Raw genomic sequence first — 21,280 nt, 5'->3', positions numbered from 1 at the left:
CTTCTGTGTCTTATCTCATTGCAGTGATGAGAATCTAGAGGTGGGTATGCTTATCCCGACTTTGGGCAGAGAGATGAGGTAGCTTGCCCAGCCCCCCTCAGCTGGGACTGCGCCGCGTGGGTTCGCCCCTGGACCAGCCCACTATGCTGCTTCTACGGCATGGAACCGGATTCTCCAACCCTTTTGCAAATTGGGGACTCGATGCACTCTTACAGCACTTTGTCTTTATCAAGTGAACATAGTGCCTGTATTCTCCTGTTATTTGCTTTCTATCCTCCAATTGCTTCTCACTACAGATTTCATGCCTTTTTCTTCCTTCCTCACTCTAAAACATGTTACAGTCTGTTTATGTTTCTCCCATCTTAAAAAAAAATCCATTCTTTTACCCTATACCCCTCTCTAGCTACTGCTCTTTCTAGCTCCTCCCTTTATAGCCAGTCCTCTTGAGAGAGTTTCCTTTCTTGGCATCTTTATTTCCTCCTTTCCCACTCACTGTTCAATCCACTTTACACCCACTCTTCCCCTGAAATTGCACGTGCCAACCACACTTTTCTGGTTGTTAACTCCAATGGGTATAAGAGTGCCTTTCTGGGGCAGTGGGAACTTTCAGTCCTCTTCCCTCCCCAGCCTCTGAGGAGGGGAGAGGGGCTGGAGTTTGAATCAGTCAACAGTAGTCAGTTATTTCATCAATCATTCCTATGTAATGAAGCCTCCATAAAAATCCAAAAGGAGGGCGTTCGGAGAGCTTCCAGCTCCTTCCACAATTGTGCAAAGCGAATTACCATCAAAAAGCCTCCATCCCGGACTTCCCTGGTGGTCCAGTGGTTAAGAATCTGCCTACTAATACAGGGGAGATGGGTTCAAGCCCTGATCCAGGAAGATCCCACATGCCGTCGGGCAACTAATCCCATGCGCCACAACTACTGAGCCCACTCACCGCAACTACTGACGCCTGCGCGCCTAGAGCCCGTGCTCCACAACAAGAGAAGCCACCGCAATGAGAAGCCCGTGCTCTGCAACGAAGAGTAGCCCCCGCTCACTGCAACTAGAGGAAGCCTGTGCGCAGCAACGAAGATCCAGCGCAGCCCAAATTAATTAAAATTTTTTAAAAAGCCTCCAAAAAAAAAAAAAAGAGTGCCTTTCTGGGACATCAGACCTGTTTGACCATCTGTCCTTCATGAAAGCCTCCTCCGTTGCCTCCTGTCAGGGTGATCCCCTCTCCTGGTTTGCCCCACTCCCTGGCTGCCCTTTTTCTATATATTCCTCTTCCTCTGCCCCTCCTTAGTGTCCGCAGCCCTCCCTTCTCCTGGGCGGTCTAACCCATTCTGTGGCAGCATGAGCATCAAGTGCTGATGACGTACAGCCCCACTAGCGCAGTCCTCTCCTGAGGCCCAGACCCATCTCCAGTTGACTCAGGGACATCCCTAGCCTGAAGCTCCTGTGTTCCTTCTTCTGCGACTGACAGCGATAATCCAGGCCCGAACCCTAGACTCACCCTTTACCCTTTCCTCTCCCCCAACTCTCACATCACACCACCAGGCCGTGACGTCAGCAGCCCACCCACCTTCTCCAGTGCCCCTGCCTCTCCTCTTGTTGAGCCCCCATCACCCCTGTCTGGCCCTCCTGCCTGTTCCGGCTTTGCCTCTCCAATCCACGCTATCAGAGCGTCTGCCAGAGCACCCCTTTAAACACAAAAGGGGTGCTCTCTTCTACTTGAGACTTTGAATGGCTCCCCTTTGCTATGAGACATCCCTAGTCCTTATTAGAACTTACAGGAAAGGCCTGTTACGATCATGCCCGCAATTATATTTTCGGCCTCATGTTTCACCATCTCTCCTGCATTCTGCTTTCCAAACATAACCAAACTTCTTTCAGTTCCTTGCTGTGTCATGCTCTCGTAGTTTCTACGTGTTCCCACCTATGGCCTTTATTACGTGAAGCACCCCACTCCCACACTCACGTCTCTCAGCTGACTTCTGGGTAAGTGTTACCGCCTTAAATGTCACCTCTTCTTTGAAGCCTCCCCAGACCTCCTGAGACCGGACTCCTTCCATGTGTCCCTACGGTGCCCTGCACTTTTAATAAGATGGCAGTCAGGACACATTTTTGTAGTTGTCTCTTTGTGTATCTGTTTCTCCTAGTAAACATAAGCTCCAGAAGTAGGCACTGTTTCTATCTTGACTTTTGTTGGACTTTAACTCCTACCACAGTGTTTAGTGAAAAAATTAAAAAACTCAAAATGATGTGAAATATTTTTGAACGAATAAGTATACTTTGCAGGGACTAGGAGAAAGTGAAGCAGGCTAGCCAGGTGAAGAGATGACCCGAAGGGCAGAATAAGGAAGTACGGGAAGGTAATATTCCTGGGTGTTCCTACTTGCATTTTCCAGTATTAAAAATGAAGGATTTTTCTGGAGTCCAATAAAGTCAATGGGAATTAAAAGAGAAGACTCTTCTGTCCAGGCTGTCTTTCAGGAAGACGTCTGGGAGAACTGCCCAGAGTCTACGAGGGAACAGACAAGGTGCTGGTTTGTTGGAGTGAGAGGGAACAGAGCAAAGAAAACCTGGAGGTTTGTAAGGCCTCCTCTCTTGTCTTGGTCAAGGTGTTTGCCAAATTTAAGCCAACTGTTTCTGTGTCTCCCTTGGAAAATGAGCAGCCTGTATGGACGGTATGAGGCAGAGCCGCAGAGCTCAGTGCCTGCCCACATGCCTGGAGGACTGAATGCTTTCACATGCGCTCTTGACTGCAACTCAAGCTCTCGACTGACTGGTGAGTGATGAAACGTGGTCTGAAGCAATTTGTCGTTTGAAGATGATGGCAGGAGGCAGGCAGTGCTGGTTAGAAGTGGAGTGGCTCATTCTGAGCAAGGGATGTCCAAAAAGAGGTTCTGCATAGCAGCTGGCCCTCTGGAATGCAACCACAGATATCTGGGGTACGCTTGTCATGTTAGGCCCTGGGATGCCCCTAATAGTCTAGAAGCCCTGGAAGCCAGGATGGGGGCTATCACCCTCCCCTGGGGAGGTTATAATAATTCACAGGAGAGAATAGTTACTCAAGGATGAAGCCGTGGGGAAAGCTTCATAGAGATACTGGCATTTGTGCCCAGCCTTGAAGACCTAGCTTCTAGGAGGGAAAAAGAGAGGGCATTCCAAGTAAGAATTTCCCCCCATACTGTGGGAAAAGGCATAGAGGAGGATATGAACAGGGTACGCCTAGGGAATAAGGATTAGACCAGCTTGGCTGGAGAGGCGGGCTCCCGTCATAGAATATTGGAAGTTAAGACAGGACAAAAATACCCTGCAGTGTTCTACAGGTAAGATCAATGGCTCATTTACCCAGCTTCAAAAGGCTGCAGATAGCTATTTTTTATGTTGGAAAAGAAACCCAATAATTTGTATCACTTGCCGCTATGAATCTGATAAAAGGCCTTGCCTGAAGACTGGAACAAATGGCCACGGGAGCCCTGCATTCCAGCTGCAGTACTGTAACACACTGCGGGGAGAGTCCCACATACTGATTTTGCTGGGCCGCTCGGCCGTCTGTACAGAATTCCCAGAGTCCCTGCCTCTCTCACTGGGTTCCATTTTGTCCTGTTTTGTACAGATTTAGAGAGAGCCAGCTCTAAGGAAGGCTGGACCGGGGCGTGCAAAGCCAACGGAGGCACAACTGCAGTCCTTAAGAAGCTCAAGTGGAGAGAGAGATAAGATGCTCGAATAACGCGGGGCCACATGTCAAAGAAAAGCGTGAACGACAACACAAAAGGAAAGACCGATGTGGAGCGACTGGGACTCTCATCCGCTGCTGGCAGGGATGTAAAGAATAGGAAACAGTGACAGCACTTAGCAAAACAGCTGGGCAGTTTCTTCCAAACTTAAACATACCTCTGCCCTATGACCTACCAGTTCCACTCCTAGGTATTTTCCCAAGGTGGGGGGGGGGAATGTATATCTACGAGAAACATCTGTATAAGAACGTACATAGTAGCTTTATGCATAAATGCCAAAAAACTGAAAAAGAAAAGGTAAATGTGTATTTAACAGGAAAATGGATAAACAAATTGTGGTTGGAAAGTATTCGGCAATAAAAAAGAAGGAACTACTGATAAATGCAACAAAATGGACAAACCTCAAAAACAGGATGTAGCGTTAGCTAAATACGGCACAACTCCCTGCATTTACTCCGTTTACATGCAGTTCAAGCACGGGTGAAGCTAACCTCAGATGATAAAAATCAGAATAGTGGTTGTCTCTGGAGATGGGGTGAGGTTGGGGGTTGCCTGGAAAGGAGAATGAGGACACTGTCTGGGGTGATGGAAGTGTTATATCTTGATTTGGGCGTTGGCTACCCAGGTGTCTATGATTATCAAACCAGGCGCATTTTACTGTATGTCAATTATACCTCAGTAAAAAAAATAAGACAAAATAGGAGCTGGGTAAAGGACACACGGCTCCATGGAAATGCTGCCTTGAGCAAGCTTCAGAGGGTGACCCTCAAAAAGTGGCTGGGTCGAAGGCCATCCAGGGGGGTGTCCTGTGGGTCTCAGGAAGGGCTATGTTGGCCATGGGAGGTAAGGCCAGAAATCGTGGGCTGAGGTCATAACAGTGGGTGGGGTGGTAGGAGCAGAAATCACGGACTAGATCTCATTAGATTCAGCAAGAAAGAGAAGGGAAATAGAATAATTAAAGGGATTCAAAAGCTTCGGAAATTATGTTGTTTGGATTTGTTTGTAGCGTGTTTGTAGGCCAATGGGCTGAATCACTGCAGAAGAGATACTGAAGAGAGGAGATCAGTCACAGAGCACGGTTCTGATAGATGTGGGTGATTCACACTTAGAAAGGATGTGAACCTGCTACACCTCTGTCAGGAGAGGAGATGGAGGCCTGAATAAAACTGTGAAGGGCAGGGAGCATGAGAGCTCATGGTAGACGTCCTCTAATGTCTCAGTATAGCAGACTCTCAGTGAAAGTGACCAAGAGGTAGGGCTGGGGCTCGAGGAGCATAGAAAAAGTTCCAAACAGGGTGATACAGAGAATCTGAAAGAGAATCCTGAGATGAATGGATAAATTCTGGGAACTGCAGCATGGATTGCTAATAGAGACCACTGGCCAGGCTGGGGACTGGCAAGGCATGGAGAACGAAAGCAAATGGTGGCTACTGAGAACGTGCTTGACACGGGTCACGGCTAGAGGGCAGGGCCAGTGGAGATCACGGAAGGGTCAAGGTTCTGGCTGCCAGGAAGAAGAGAAGTAAGTCCGGAGGCATAAGAAATTTGACAAGGATAAGGCAGTGTTGATCAGCGAAGGTGGTTTTATGATTCATGATGTTTGAAGGAAAGCAGTTCCGAATGATGGGTGGGTTGAATGGTGACGCCACCCAGCACTGGAAGTGGGGAGTCACCAAGGATGATGGCAGAAGACACGTGGAAGGGGAAACTGAGCCAAAGCTGAAGTCCTTGAGCAAATGTGGTGGAATGTTCCTACTTACAAGTTCTCTCTGCAAAGGTGAAGCAGAAGTTGACCTGAACTTTGGTTACAAAGTACTGTTTTAAATAATATGTTACTGATTATATTTAACTCTTTTTATTCTATGAAGTTGAAAATGCTTCAGGGTATGTTTTAAAGGTGATTTTAATCAAGTTTCTATGAGCAACACGAAAGTGGTTTTTATTCTCATTTTATAAACGAGGAGCCTCACTTCAGTGCCCCTCCCCACACTGAAGGGGTAGGACTTGGGTACACAAAAGTAATTGCTGAAATCACCTGACTACTCAGAAAGTGACTGCATTAGATAAAGGGCTCAAAGCAGCATAGGTTTCAGTGTCTGAAAAGAAGTTGCGTGTTTTGACACTTAAAAAATAAAATTTATGAGAAGAAAGAAGTTGTTTTGTTCTTATTCATCTTTCCAGTTCTTTACTGATTTTTTTTTTATTGGAGTAATTCCTTCAAGCCCTTAAAAATCAAAATTCTTATTTAGGGACTTGCAGACTCCTACATTAAGAAATATATTCCAAAGGCCAGTAGGAGCTTTTTGGTATATCATGAGTCAGAGGGAAATAGCAGCAGAATTGTTTTTACCACTTATTAACTGTGTATCTCTTGACAAAATATTGCCTCTCTGTGCCTTGAGTTCCTCACAGAGTAATTCTGCAAGTAAAAGAGCTATACAAGGTTGGGATTTTTAATTCACTAAGAAAACAGTGAATAGTTAGTGAGTCCTTCAATAGAAATTAAATTAACAACAACAAAAGTCAACTTTGACCTGAAACAGCACTCTGGCAAGGCATTCTTGATCAGGGATCTTCTAGAAACCAGTGCTGATTAACGAGATGAAAACTTCCACACCTCCCACCCCCATATCTACTTCCTCACCAGCATCGGCACTCACGTGCTCTGTCTTCTTGCCTGTTACCATAGAAGGACCATTCAAGCTTACACCCAAAGCCAGCTTCCACATTTTGGCATTAGATCCTCTTCCCTTTTGCCTACTCAGAGAATTGCTTTTGTCATTCTTTTCTTTTCCACATCATCTATTTCCCCCTCTCTATTAGATTGTTCTCATGAGCAAATAAACATTATTTCTATATGTTAAAAACCTTTTTCTCTACTCCTTTCCCTACCAGCTCAGAGAGCCAGTGAGAGGGTCCCTGCCCTTGGCTCTGTGCCTTAAAAGGCTATGTTCTGGTCCTTCCCAGCCACAGGTTTCCCTATGGGGTGAGAAGTCTGTTGGACCAAGAAGTGCTTACCCAAAGCTGATGTTCCCCCTTTCTAAACCAGTCTCTGTGTACCCTCCCTGCACCACAGAATTCTCTGCCCACACAGACACCTTAGGCCCTCATAGAGTGTCCACAGTCCTCTTCTCTGAGTCCATCTTCCTTAGGGTAGACCATGCTGCTGCTAATTTACACACGCCTAGACTCAGGTGATATTCAAGAGATGGTCTTTGTGGGAGTGTGGACAAAGCTTGGACATGCAGGCTGGGGCGTCCTCACCCAAGCACACAAAGCCCCTCATAGTATGGGATAAAGCTGGGGTCTGGAAGGGAAGGGGTGTGGGCCACAGGCCCTTTCCCTGTGCCACCAAGTTATGGCGTGGAACTCCAGAGTCCAAGAATTCCAAACCCGAACCTGGCTTTCCAGGTCCTTACGAAATACATATTTGTCAACATAATGGAAATAACATAATTAATAGTTTGCTAGCTTGATATAGAAATTTTATATATTGAAAATATATGCTGATTCCTTCTTTTATCTTATCCCAAACTCTTAATGCTGGAATTGCCAGGGCTCAGTGTCAGTACCTCTTCTCTTCTCTATCCTCACTCCCTTATGATCCACCCAGCCCATGGCTAGATTGCTCATGATTCCCAACTGGTTTCTCCAACCCACACCTCCTTCTTAGTTTTATAGTCTCTACTTGACATTTCCACTTGGATGTCTAACAAGCATCTCAAACTTCACATGTACCAAAATAAACTCCTGTCTTCTTTCCCAAACCTGTTCTAGTCACAGCCTTCCACATTCTACTTCATGCCAACTCCATCTTCCAACTGCTTAGGCCAAAAACCTTGGAGTCTTTTGGAATCACCTTTTACTCTTGCAATCTATCAGGAAACCATATTGGCTCTACTTTTAAAATATATCCAAAGCATGACCATTTCTCACTACTTCTACTGCTGCCATGACCCTGGTCCAAGCTCCAATCACCTCTTGCCTGGACTACGGCAACTGCTTTCTCACAGGTCTCTCTTTCGGTCTATTCAGCACGATACCATCCCAAGATGACAGATCACGTCATTCTGCTCAAGGTCCTGCAATGGTTTCCCCATTTCAAGCAAAGGAAAAGCCAATCATTAATAGTCTGCAAAGCCCTATGTTCTCTAGACCCTGATATCCTCTGATCTCCTCTGACCGTTCCCTCCCTTGCTCACTCAGCTTCAGCTACTCTGGTCTCCTTGCAGGTCCTGGAATGTGTCACGTGTGTTCCTGACTCAGTACGTTGCTCTGGCTGGTCAGTCTGGTGGAAAGCTTCCCTCTCCGTTATCCGCTTAACTAACATTCGCACCCCTTTCAAGTCTGTTTGAATCTCACCTTCTTAGCAATACTGACCCTGACCACCCTGTTTAATACCACAACCTGTCTCCATCCACCTAATTCCCCTTACACTTCTCTACTTTTCTCTATTCCATACCACTTACTACCTTCTAACAGTTCATAGTTTATTTAATATTTCTCTTTCCTACATCATGATGGAAATGATGTACATCTGCACTGTCCAATATAGTAGCCACCAGCCATATGTGGCTATTGAGCATTTCAAATGGACTTAGAATTGAATTTTTAATTTTACTTAAATTTATATTTTATTTAAGTAGCCATATGTGGCTAGTGGCTACCATCAGAACAGCTCCAGAATCTGAGTACCAGGAAAGCAGGGAACTGTTTCATTCACCAAGGTCACCTAAACACCCAGCAGAGTGCCTGACACACAGTAGGTGGTCAATAAAAATGTGTTAATGAATGTACGATCAAAGTCCAAGGCTAACCTTTCCAAGACCTTGCAGTCTACCACTGGAAGAGAGATAGGGCTAGAACCAGGAACTCATCGATAGGAAGCCCACTTTCCCAGCACATCAAAGAAAGACCCAGAAGTCTGGGCAGGGGCTTTCTGCCAGACACGCCCTGTAAGTAAGCACAGTGCCTCACACATATAAGTTAAGGAAACAAATGATCCCTCCTGCACGGAATCCGAGTCTCCAATCTCTGCCAATATGTAACCGACTCGGCTCATTTGTGGCCATCATCAGAATTCAAGGCAGAGACTCTCCACAGGCAAGGTCTTGCAGAGGAAGGTTAATACGAATCTATAAAGTACTGCACCATCCCCATGGTGAGGCAGATGAAGGTACATTTCAGCATCACTGATGAAAACGTTGAGGTCACGGAATATAAGGTTTTATGCAATTGTATCCTGGAAGCCAAGCAGAATTACCAAATAGCTGTGGAAATGTATGTGATTTTGGTGGAATGAACATACCATATAGGAAATTAAATAACTCTTCCGTGAACGGCATTTTAAAAGCTATTTTGGAGATGAAATAGAGAATCAGTCTTATAATAATACCAAATCAATATTTTCAAACTGTTTCCTTCCAGAATCTTATTTTGAAGATCTATAAAACCAGCGCTTTCAGTATTTCTAAGGTAGTGAAGAAGTTAAAAGTGCTCTACTAAGCTGCAATAATACCAAGGATTAGGCAATATTTCCCTTGTATTATCTGCTTCGTTCCTTAGGTTCCTAGTCAAAGCAACAGATTTTCATGTCTCTAGTTTACTTTAAAATACTTCAGCGTATGTTTGTACACCCGTGTTCATAGCAGCATTATTCACAGTAGCCAAAAGGTGGAACCAACTCAAATGTCCATTGACGGATAAACAAATAAATAAAACGTGGTGTATACATACAATGGAATATTATTTGGCCTTAAAAAGAAATGGGGGTTTCCCTGGTGGCGCAGTGGTTGGGAGTCCGCCTGCTGATGCAGGGGACGCGGGTTCGTGCCCCGGTCTGGGAGGATCCCACATGCCGCGGAGTGGCTGGGCCCTTGAGCCATGGCCGCTGAGCCTGCGCGTCTGGAGCCTGTGCTCCACAACGGGAGAGGCCACAACAGTGAGAGGCCCGCGTATCGCAAAAAAAAAAAAAAAACAACAGAAAAAAACAAAGTTGGCAAAAAAAAAAGAAATGAAATTCTGACACATGCTACAACATGGATGAACCTTGAAGACATTATGCTAAGTGAAATAATGCAGGCACAAAAGGAAAAATATTGTATGATTCCATGTATATGAGAGACGTAGAATAGTCAAATTCATTGTGACAGAAAGTAGAATGGTGATTTCTGGGGGGAGGGGAGAATGGGGAGTTATTGTTTTCTGGGAACAGAGCTCAGAGTTTTAGTTTGAGAAGATGAAAAAGTTCTGAAGATGGATGGCATGGTGATGGGTAACAATGTGAACGCATTTAATGCCACAGAAGAGTACACTTAAAACTGGTTAATGGGCTTCCCTGGTGGCGCAGTGGTTGAGAGTCCACCTGCCGATGCAGGGGACACGGGTTCATGTCCCGGTCCGGGAAGATCCCACATGCCGTGGAGCGGCTGGGCCCGTGAGCCATGGCCGCTGAGCCTGCGCGTCCGCAGCCTGTGCTCCACAACGGGAGAGGCCACAAGAGTGAGAGGCCCGCGTACCGCACACACACAAAAAAACTGGTTAAAAGGGTGAGTTTTATGTTACGTATATTTCACTACAAAACAAACAAAAATTATCAGCATGTGTCATGTGACACTCTGCGGGCCATTCCTCAGGTTAAGCTGTAACCAGGTGCTGGAATGTGCTGCATTCTAATGAAGAAAGCACAGTGCGGGAGTGGTCTTGCCAATTAGCTCCCACAGGTTTCTGTTTTCTGTATCTCAGTTAGCAAGCAGTGCTATGCCAATTAACATACTGAAAGTCAGAAGTGTTTTTTTCTAATTGATGAAATTAGTAGTCTGTTAGGTAGCATGATGAATGTTAGAACTGGGCTCTCATTATTGAAATTAAAAGTATTCATTATATTCATATGTGGACTGGCAGAAATACTTGAGACAGTCCCCATACTTGCTCCACCAGGGCATAAGAATGACCTAGTAGTGAAGCTGTCAGCTAAGTAGGAAACTCTTACCTTGAAACTTCTTCAGAGGCTACCATGATTTACCAAAAAGAACCTAAGGGTCACACATGGCTACATCAGCCCAGGTCAGTTCACAATCACAAACACAGAGGCCAGAGGAAAATTCTAGTGTCAAAGGACACGGGAAACCAAACCGTGAAGAATCGAATTATTAATCCTGGGAATATGCAATGGATTGTTTAGTTGACCATCCTCCCTGATTTTAGAGACAAAAAATTGGGAAATGTTGAGTGATCTTCCCAAGTGCCAATGAATTTCATAAGCAGAAACTAAAGGGAAACATTTGATATCGTCACTGTTTAAGAGCTACCAGTTATTGAGCAATTATTATGTAAGGGGCATACTGCTAGGTACTTTAACACGTGACTGCTAATTTTCACAAAATCCCTGCAAAGTGACTACTATTGTCCTCAGTCTTCAGAGGAGGGACTGAAGTTCAGAGAGGTCACGCCCCATTCACAGCCCCAAGGCACTGGCATTCCTCACTAGATGTGGGCATCCTGCTGCCAACACTCTCCCAGGGAGTGGAGGGGAGTGCAGCAGTCTGGGAGTCCTGGGGACAACGCCTCCAGATCAGCGCTTGGCCATGGGGAAAGCGTCCTCCTCCCAGGTTAGGTACCTCTGAGGCATGTTCTACACTGTCTCCCAGACCCTGAAGTTCACCCAGTGGCCCACAGGAGTGACCTGCTCAACAACATGCTGCTTGTTAGCTGCCTTCCATTCTTGGACTCATTTCCTCACTTCCCATCATGCTTCTGGGGATCACCTTTCAAATAAACTACCTGACTCAAATCTCTGTCTCAGGGGATGCTTTGGGGGCAATCACGTCATTTTCCCAAGGTAACCCAGCCAGCCACCAGGTTGCAGAGTTGGATGGTGAACCCAGGACTATCTGTGTTTGAGGATCACACTGCTCTTCTACAAATTTAATTACCTCTTCCTTCCTAAGTAGAGATAAGATAGAGGTGGAAGGAGAGAATGGATATTTCAGAAGAAGCTCTTGAGATTTCTAAATGATTCGTTTGGTTAGCATCTCAAACGCTCATGTCCCCAGAGTTTATGCTCACCACTTTGCATCGTAGAGATTTGAAGCAAATTATCACCATGATGGTCACAGATCTGATCAGTCAATGTGGGAGGTTGAAAAATGGCTCCCAAAGATGTCCACAATTCCAGTCCGCCAAACCTGTGAATGTTACTTTATGCCGTGAAAGGGAACTTTGCAGATGTGATTCCATTAAGGATCTTAAGATGGGAAAATTATGCTGGATTATCTGGGTGGATACAAGGTAATCACAAGAGTCCTTATCAGAGGGATCTAGAAGGAGTCAGAGGAGTTGACAATGTAGTGAGGAAAGCAGAGATCAGAGTGATACACTCTGAGGATGGAGGAAGGGGCCACAAGGTAGCAGGAGACAAAAAAGGTTAAGGGAATGGGTTTTCCCTCACACCCTCCAGAAGGAACCATCCCTGCTAACACCTTAACTTCAGCCCCATGGAGCTGATTTCTTACTTGCAACACCCCAAATTGTAAGAGAACAAATTTGTGTCGTTTTAAGCCAAGTTTGTGGCGATTTGTTGCAGGGGCCACAGGAAACTGACACAGTCCGCTAAGCATTACCAGTGATAACAATAATACAGTAGTAGATAATACTTATTCCTAGTGATAATAGCAGCAACACACACAACCTTCCTTTTGAACGTAAATCGCTCTGGTCTTCACTCGAATCTCCCACTACATCTTCCAGAGCAGGAAATGGTCTTATTACATTTTTTCTCTCTTTAGCACTCAGTATAAGGTGAGCCATCAGTAAACAGAGGGGGCTGGGTGGTGGGGATCGTTAGTCAAATGAATAAATAAAGAAGAGCCAAAGAAATGAAGAAAGCAAGATGTGGGAAGGGAGGTTGAGAGATGACTTTCCTATCAGTCCTGCATCTATGCATTTTAATCATATGCACTTCCGCACTTCCAGGCCATTGAAAGTGATAAGGGGGTTTCTTTATTTGAAACTTTGTAGAGCCATCCTTCACTCCAGAATAGTAAGTCGTTTCCATTTTGCCTGTGTCAGCTCTGACCTACTGGTACTGGCTTCTAGAACCCTATACGGCAAAGAGAATTACTGGCCAAGCCAAGACTCAGCTGGAGAGAATGTGTGATTGATTAGTGATGTCTGCTTTGGAGTGAGAACAAGAGAGCTGGAGGAGTGCCGCGCATTTGCCGAAACCTTTCACGCCATCAACTGTGGGCAGAGCTTACTGCCCAAATCTGTTTTCAGACAATGCCATCATCTCTGAAACTATCTCTACTCTATGAACACGTAGTTTTCACTTCTGTCTTCAATAGTTTCTTTTACTGACACCCAGGGAATCTTACTTTTTGCTTCTAGGCATACTCAGAAACAATGACTTTAATTTGAGAATGTATTTGAAAAGAAGGTTAAATCAATGTTTGTCAAGTTCTCTGAAGATAAGGCATGTTATATAGGCCAAGAATCATTAACAACAGTAAAGCTTTGGCTACCATTCCTTAACGATGCAAGTGTGATTGGGTATTATTCTAATCAAGTTCCTTCACTTACTCAGTGAATGAATGGATCTTTACTTCCCACATATAACTTTGTGAAATGAATATATCCAATTCATAATAATTTAAATTAACGACACAAATTTAACTTTACAATCACTTCTAAAGCTTACTTAGGAATCTTAAGAGAATTTTCTCACTTGTCCTATTTTGAAATGATTCAATAAGAAATCACTAGATTTCATCTTTTTTACCTATTTCTTCCCAGGCACACATCCTAGGGCCTTTCTATGAACAATTTTTCCCACTCCAAGAGAACCCCCGGAATCAAAAGGCCACCCAGAACATTATTTTCATCAATAATAACAAAAATAATACCATCTTTTAAATAGCTCAAGTTTACTTTTCACCTGTCATATCTCCTTGATTTTTATTTAATATGAATGTCTTAATAAATATTTATATTTATTAACATCTAATAAATATTAATATTATTTCATGTCTTTTAGTATTATTCCCGAATTGTAGATATCACATTAGGTTACTGAGTAAATGGCAGAACTAGGACGGAAGCCCAAATGATGTGACAAAGTCCACACTTCCATGCCCAGTCGGCCTGGTTTCTATCACGTCACCATGTGATTCTCTGACCCGAGTTAAGCCCATTTCCCCACCGCACTGTGGTAATTCCCTTTTCTACTACTTCTCTCTTCTCTTCTACTGGCTTGGTCTCCTGCACCTACTTGAAGTCTGTTATTCTTCATGGCTCTGCTAAACTCTACCATCTTCATAGATCTTTGCTATTCTTGCTGAACTCCTTCAGCTCTGACATTCTTAATACTTGTTGACGTGTTCCTCCATGCTGTTTCATCTCCATTCATTTAACAAATAAGCCTGGAGGATCCACTATTGCCAAGTACTATTTAGGCACTAGGGATTCAGCAGTGAATAAGGCTGCCTCTCACGGAGTTTACGTTCCAACTGGGGCTCCTGCTTCTAGGGTTCACATCTGGATTTTAAGCTCCTTTACGACAGTATCCGTGCTTGTGTTTTCTCTACGTCTATGAAAGAGCAATGTAGCGTCACTGCTGTATAGCTTATCACTAATAAAGTGGTGTCCTGGTGGTGTAAGTAGATAGCCAGCTAATGTCAGGGGACTAGACAAGCAAACTCACTTGGGATACCAGCTCACTCCATTCTCCAGTAATATTCTAACTCTGGGGAATCTATAATACTGTTGAGTAAGCGGCTTTAGGAATTCTTGAGGAGGAAACTGCCTGGAGATGGTTTTCTGTCTATGCTAAAGCAAGATCCAGATATCTGTTTCTCAGAGATATGTCTGGGAATTTCCACCAAACTTGGGAACAACAGTTTAAGAGGGTTAACGTCTTTCTCTTCTTTGATCTTTTCCTTGAGGACAAGTAGAGGTATTCTTACAGCGTTTCAGGGGTGGTGAGAGCTCAGCACTAGGAGAAACCACTTGCTCAGAAAAATATATTTTAAGACTTCTTATTATAACCAAAATGAACAAGGGTGGAGTTGAACCCACTAAACAAACAAACAAACAACACCACTTTTCCCTCCCAAGTCTGATAGGAAGTGATCAGAGATGGAGTTTTAGGACTTCTTCCAGAGAATTCATCTTGGAAAATTTGGCATCTTGAATGTTTGTAAAACGTGGTTTAAAAAGATACTTGGTTGCTGTGTTAAATGGAACATATTTAAAAGCCTAAGGCAGTCTCCTCCACAAAATTTCTCTCTGAATTTTGTACACACACACACACACACACACACGTCTCCCTTGAGGAGTTCTGAGATACCAGTGGCTGTCTGTGGGACCTGATTTGCATAAATACCCCTTTTTCCCTATGGGAGGACATGAGAAGGGGAACTTGGGGCTACTGTCAACTCTTCTTTCTACCTTAGAGCAAGCTTCCTCCAGAGGCATGTGATGCCAGCCCTGGGACAGCCAGATCCACTCACATAAGTGTGCGAGCTCACCTTGCGCCCGGGAACACAGTGAATTTGTGTCATGCCTCAGGACATGATCGAAAGAAAATCTTAGCAATAAGTAGGCATATGGCTCTGGGTTATGCTATCTACCCTTATCTCTGAAAATTAATTCTAGGGATGTTTGTAGAAGGTTTCTGAACCTTTTGAAACAGAGAGTAACCCTGGAGGAACAAGTAGGCTTTCTGTAAAGAGCTGTTGTCTAGAGCTGATGTGGAGAGGGGACTATGCCTTCTCTCTGAAGGACCTAGAAGCAGTCTGAAAGGGAGAAAGGCACTGGAGAAAGACTTTTGGAGTTGATGCTAGGCTATGACAAGGTAAGGCTGGCCCCAATAGACTGAGCATCTGGAGAGCAGAGACTGTCTTGTTTGTGATGGACTCCCCAGGACCTAGGTCAGTGATTGGCTCATGGTAAGACCTTAACTAATGTTTTTGAACTGAGCTAAATCAGAAGCAGCTGCAGAAAGCCATGATCAAGGAAAAAGTAGGTAGAGCAAATTTGGGAAAATGGTATTATTTGTGTATTCCCAGTGTTCTATTGATAGCTGAGAGTGGGGGAGGGAGACTTTGAAACTTTCAAAATATGCATAATAACTAGAATGATGAAGAGGATGCAGACTGTGATACAGACAATATTACGTGTTCACCAAACCACTTTAGTTTTCTCCTGAACACATAAGAAGGCTACATTTCCCAGCTTCCTTGTACCTAGACAGGGCTATGTAACTTGCTCTGGGCAATGGGACGTGGGCAGAGGTGAAATGCGTTGCTTCCAGGCCTGGCTCCAAACCCCTTTCCTTTCTCCCTTTTTCCCTCTCTCTCTCTCTCTCTCCCTCTCCCTCTCTCTCTCCCCCTCTCTCTCTCTCTCTCTCCCTCTCCCTCTCTCTCTCTCCCTCTCCCTCTCTCTCTCTCCCCCCCTCTCTCTCTCTCTCCCTCTCTCCCTCTCTCTGAATAGATGCGGAGGTTTCAGTGGAGGACTTCAAGGGTCTGAGGCTTGGAGCACAGCGAGGCCAGTAGACGGAAGGAGTCTGAGTACCTGAATAACTGTGTGGTGCACGATGTCTCCTCCAAAAACCACTGATCTCCACTGGGCTGTGACACGAGCAAGAATGACATGTTTATTTTTTAAATCACTGAGCTGGGGTTGTTTGTTGTAGCTGCCAGCATTACATCCCTGACTAATAAAAGGCCATTGAATTCTGTGTTAGTTATAGGGACCTGGAATCCTCAGATTCCTGACAGATTAGGGCTACAAAAATAGACATTACAATCATGTACGTTTTTGTAGATGTGCACACTGAATCACAAATGCCATTTCTTAAACATTTTCCATATGCAAGGCATCAAATAAATAGCAAGCAAGGCATTTCAAAATGATTCTTTGTGTACTTAGACATTAGAAGAAGTGAGTCTAAGGTTGACATTCACCAATTAGTCATGTCAGAGTTGGCCACTACCAACTTCAGGTTGCCTATGATCATTAACTCTTTTCCCTAAGAAAATGCATCCAAAACATAGTTCTCTACTAAACAACAACAACAAATCAGACTCAGTGAGTCCCTGCGATCTCCTGAGAAGCCCACGGAGTAGAAGAGCCAAGCCCACTGGGCTGCTTTCTGGGCAGAAGAGACATAACATGATAGCTCGGAAAAAGGGCACCAACACCTTTCTCAAGACTTAGAACCATAGGGTTTAAATTTGAGGCCTCCCGGGATGTTAAGATACCATTCGCAAGAGGGAAGAGATATGGGAACATATGTACATGTATAACCGATTCACTTTGTTATGAAGCAGAAACTAACACACTATTGTAAAGCAATTATACTCTAATAAAGATGTTAAAAAAAAAAAGCTCACCTCATTGTCTAGGGAAGCGGGCACAGACAGACCAATTAACGTGCGAATGGACTGAGTTGGGGGAGGGAAGCAGATGTCAGTGTAGAGTTGCTGGGGCATATTTCCTTGCTTCCACAGATGCCTGCACGGCACCAACCAAGGGGTCCTGAGCCATGAGTGACTACATTCTCCTCTTCCCCTCCATGGAGGGGGAGAGACTCTGCTGAAGCCTTTTGCCTCTGTTTTACTCCTCTGCCATAAAGACAGGTAATATGAGGCTGTTGTCTGTTCCCTATAACCACCCTCTAAATCTCATCCACTCTTCACCCCTTGGACAGCTTCACCCATTAGGACCTAACTTAGGCACATATCAAATGCCACCGCTTCCAAAAAGACTTTCCTGACTTTTCCTTAAACTTCCTCAGGTTTCAAGTATCACTTGTAAGTTTTACCATTTATAATATTTTTCCTAGCTATTGTGGTGTCATATCTTACGTACCTTTCTAGGTGGCAAACTTGAGGGCAGAACTGTATTTTATTCAAAGACCCAATTCAGTCGGAAATTAGACATATAATAAACATTTGAATTGACCTTTCCGGTATCTCACAAAGTAATAGGAGGTTAGTAAGGTTAGTATCAGGGCATGGAGAATATTTTCCCTTTCTTTTTGTGCTCTGAACTACTATTCCACGTGTTCAAATCCAAATTTCACTGCTTATAAGATGTATCACCTGGCTAAGGTATTTTCCTCTCTCATCTTTAGTTCCCTCGCCCATTAAAAGAGATTAATAATAAGATTACACATGTAAAACATTTAGAGAGTGCCTAGCATATAGTAAGAACTCAATAAATGTAATTATTACCACCACAAGAAGAATTTCACTAGAAAATTGTTGATGGTCTTTGTTTTTTTTTTTGTGGTACGCGGGCCTCTCACTGTTGTGGCCTCTCCCATTGCGGAGCACAGGCTCCGGACGCGCAGGCTCAGCGGCCATGGCTCACGGGCCCAGCCGCTCCGCGGCATGTGGGATCTTCCCGGACCGGGGCACGAACCCGTGTCCCCTGCATCGGCAGGCGGACTCTCAACCACTGCGCCACCATGGAAGCCCGAGAAGCCACATTTTAGAAGCCAGGTAGAAACAATGTAGTAATGAGAAATTTGAATACCTTAACTTAAAGCACAATGAACAGAGAAGAGGCTATATTTAGGTTGAATTGGCATATCTTGGGGATCGACCGAATGGAGAGCGATGAATGAGGAAGAGAGATCTACGTCGGTGCAAAGCTTGCGGTCTGAGTGACTAGGATGATACTCTGCTCTTCCTAGAGATGTGCTGCAGTGAGAGTGAGATAAAAGTTCAGTTTTGGGCATGCTGAGTTTAAGTACCCACAGGACATCCAAGTGGTAATGCTGGCTACATGGATTTTAACACCTGGAGATATAGATTTGGGGATCTATAGAGTTATCTTCTAGGAACAGTGAACTGAGTAAGAAGAGTCTAAGGATGATACCTTATACATACTAACACTGAAGAGACCAGCACAAGGAGAGGGACTTGAAAAGGAATGGGGAAAAGGAGGTACAAAAACCAGGAAAGAGAAGTGCATAGAAGCTAAGGAAGTAAACAGTTTCAAGATGTGGGTAGTGCTCAACAGTGTCAATGCTTCAGAAAAATCAAGTAAGGAAAGGACTAGCATGGGCCTGTTCAATTTGGGCAAAAGAAGAACCATTGAATCCTGGGAAGGGCAGCCTTGGTGGACTGTCCCAGGTGGAATTCAGACTGTAGTGTGAAAAGGAACGAATGTGAGGAGACAAGCTTGGCTGCAAAGAAAAGAGCTGGAAGGGCACGGAGTCACGTAAAGGTGTGTACATTTTTTTTTAATGCTAAAGAGTTGAGAGTATTTTATATTCTGAAGGGAAACATTTTAAGGATGAGAAAGGACTGAAGCTATAGAATAGAAACTATAATGGTCAGTTTGAGGTGCTTGAGGGTGTGGAAGGGTACAGGACCCAGAACATAGCCATGGATAAGAAGAGAGACACATACCCTGTTGTATCCAAAAGGGAGAGTGGGAAAGGATGCATGATGGACCACCCTTCTTGAGTGAGGGAGAAAATAGAGAACGGGAGGATGTCGGTGGAGACCGTTTGGGAGAGGAAGTGACTGAGGACACACAGCAGAAGCAGGAGGCCCGGCTACAGTTGGAGGCCATGAGTTGGCAGCGGCACCAAGTTGGTGCGTATGTGACTTTCTCAAGCAGCCCTTGAATGTCTAGAGGCAAAGAAGGCAGTGACAGAATTGATCCAAGATGTCCAGACATCCGGGGAAAAGCTCATGCTCACGAACTGTTTAGTGATTTCCTCAGCCTGGGATTTCATTATGAGTCTGAACAATTTGCAAACCTGCAGATCATCTGAGATTTTCCCAAAGCTGTGTTGAATACTAATTCATCTAGATCAACAGGGTAACCTGCAAGGGAATTGGAGCCTTTAAACTCAATTCCCTCTTGACACTTGAGAAATGAATGGAGAATTATGTGTCCAATTCTTAATCTTTGGAGAGCCAAGCACAAAAGTGTTTTATAAGAGTTATCAGAGAAGAATTTTGTTCTTTTCAGAATGCTCAATATGAAACAAGAAAAAAAAGAAAAGAAAAGAAAAAAGGAGCAAGGAGGCTTTCACATACCCCAACAGTAGAAGGAGGGGCTGACCAAGGACACTCCCTACCTTTGCTTATGAAGCCTCATACCTTATGGTGCCACAGGCTCTAGATATTGGCTGTGACAAGGCTTTAAAGTAGAAGGAAAAGAAATTGTAGGCAAATGGTTTCCCTTAAAGATTTCAAATTTTGATTGGTGGTTTAACCTCTCGGTAGGCTTAGCCCTTACAAAGAATCCAGCAAAGAAGAGGGATCACTGTCGCGTGCCCAGGGTACTACACATTGAGTGAGAGTTCAGCCTCTGTAGCTATCGATGCCACTCGTGTGGCATCACTGGGCTCCTTCCCACACCCTTGAGGAAGGATTACCTCTCTACTGAGTGTTTCTACAGAAGCGCCTGTTGGAAAAGGAATGCATCGTTTTTTTCTTTTTTTAAAAATATCTTTATTGGAGTATAATTGCTTTACAATGTTGTGTTAGTTTCTGCTGTTCAACAAAGTGAATCAGCTATATGTATACATATATCCCCATATCCCCTCCCTCTTGAGCCTCTTTCCCACCCTCCCTATCCCACCCTTCTAGGTGGTCACAAAGCACCGAGCTGGTCTCCCTGTGCTATGCGGCTGCTTCCCACTAGCTATCTGTTTTATATTTGGTAGTGTATATATGTCCATGCCACTCTCTCACTTCGTCCCAGCTTACCCTTCCCCCTCCTGTGTCCTCAAGTCCATTCTCTAGTAGGTCTGTGTTTTTATTCCTGTCTTGCCCCTAGGTTCTTCATGACCTTTTTTTTTTTTCTTAGATTCCATATATATGTGTTAGCATACGGTATTTGTCTTTCTCTTTCTGACTTACTTCACTCTGTATGACAGATTCTAGGTCCATCCACCTCACTACAAATAACTCAATTTTGTTTCCTTTATGGCTGAGTAATATTCCATTGTATATATGTGCCACATCTTCTTTACCCATTCATCTGTCGATGGACACTTAGGTTGTTTCCATCTCCTGGCTATTGTAAATAGAGCTGCAATGAACATTGTGGTACATGACTCTTTTTGAATTATGGTTTTCTCAGGGTATATGCCCAGTAGTGGGATTGCTGGGTCGTATGGTAGTTCTATTATATCCCCTTGCTCCTCCTTATAATTTCCCTACTGATCTACCGCTTCATGGGGAGGAACCTCTCCTCACTCTTCTTACTGTTTCTAAATCCCTAAATATCCCAAACGCATAAGTTCCTAAATGCTAGGGACAAACAACTTGAGAACAGATAAACTGATTATAAACAAACCATGGCAAAGCTGAAGATTAACTTAAAAAAACAGCACCTATGAAGAGAACCTGAAATGTTCACGACAAAAAAAATCATACTGCTCTAAAACGAATTTTATACCACCAGGACATCTGCTCTGAAAAAGACGAAAGCAGCCCCTGACATCCGGGAACTGGTGTGACACTTACAGGCAGGCGGCAGGGCTGTTAAAGAAGCCAGGCCGCCTTGTTCTCCTGCTGGACACATGA

The 21,280-nt window shown here is 44.3% G+C and overlaps 1 protein-coding gene and 1 long non-coding RNA gene across 3 annotated transcripts in view; one reads left to right on the top strand and one right to left on the bottom strand.

Annotated features, from left to right (window-relative positions):
- LOC109548275 (uncharacterized) overlaps nucleotides 1-5,866 on the top strand; it is a 389,180-nt gene extending 383,314 nt beyond the window's left edge. Inside the window, exons 11-12 of the long non-coding RNA XR_004522820.2 lie at nucleotides 2,658-2,770; nucleotides 3,605-5,866. This is a non-coding gene — a long non-coding RNA (uncharacterized lncRNA). The remainder of the gene's footprint in view (nucleotides 1-2,657; nucleotides 2,771-3,604) is intronic.
- CPQ (carboxypeptidase Q) overlaps nucleotides 1-21,280 on the bottom strand; it is a 458,231-nt gene that overhangs the window by 26,890 nt on the left and 410,061 nt on the right. Inside the window, exon 8 of one of the 2 annotated variants that reach the window (XM_073794606.1) lies at nucleotides 18,281-18,430. The exons of the other annotated variant lie outside the window; for it this stretch is intronic. Within the exon in view, the coding sequence (XP_073650707.1) occupies nucleotides 18,420-18,430 (11 nt within the window). The 3' untranslated portion in view covers nucleotides 18,281-18,419. Of the gene's footprint in view, nucleotides 1-18,280; nucleotides 18,431-21,280 lie in introns of those variants that run through there. 2 annotated transcript variants of the gene reach the window in all.

Source organism: Tursiops truncatus, chromosome 17, assembly GCF_011762595.2.
Source record: "Tursiops truncatus isolate mTurTru1 chromosome 17, mTurTru1.mat.Y, whole genome shotgun sequence".
NCBI lineage: Eukaryota > Metazoa > Chordata > Mammalia > Artiodactyla > Delphinidae > Tursiops > Tursiops truncatus.
Note: the sequence above shows the minus strand (reverse complement) of the source record. Positions and strands in the feature narration are given on the sequence as shown.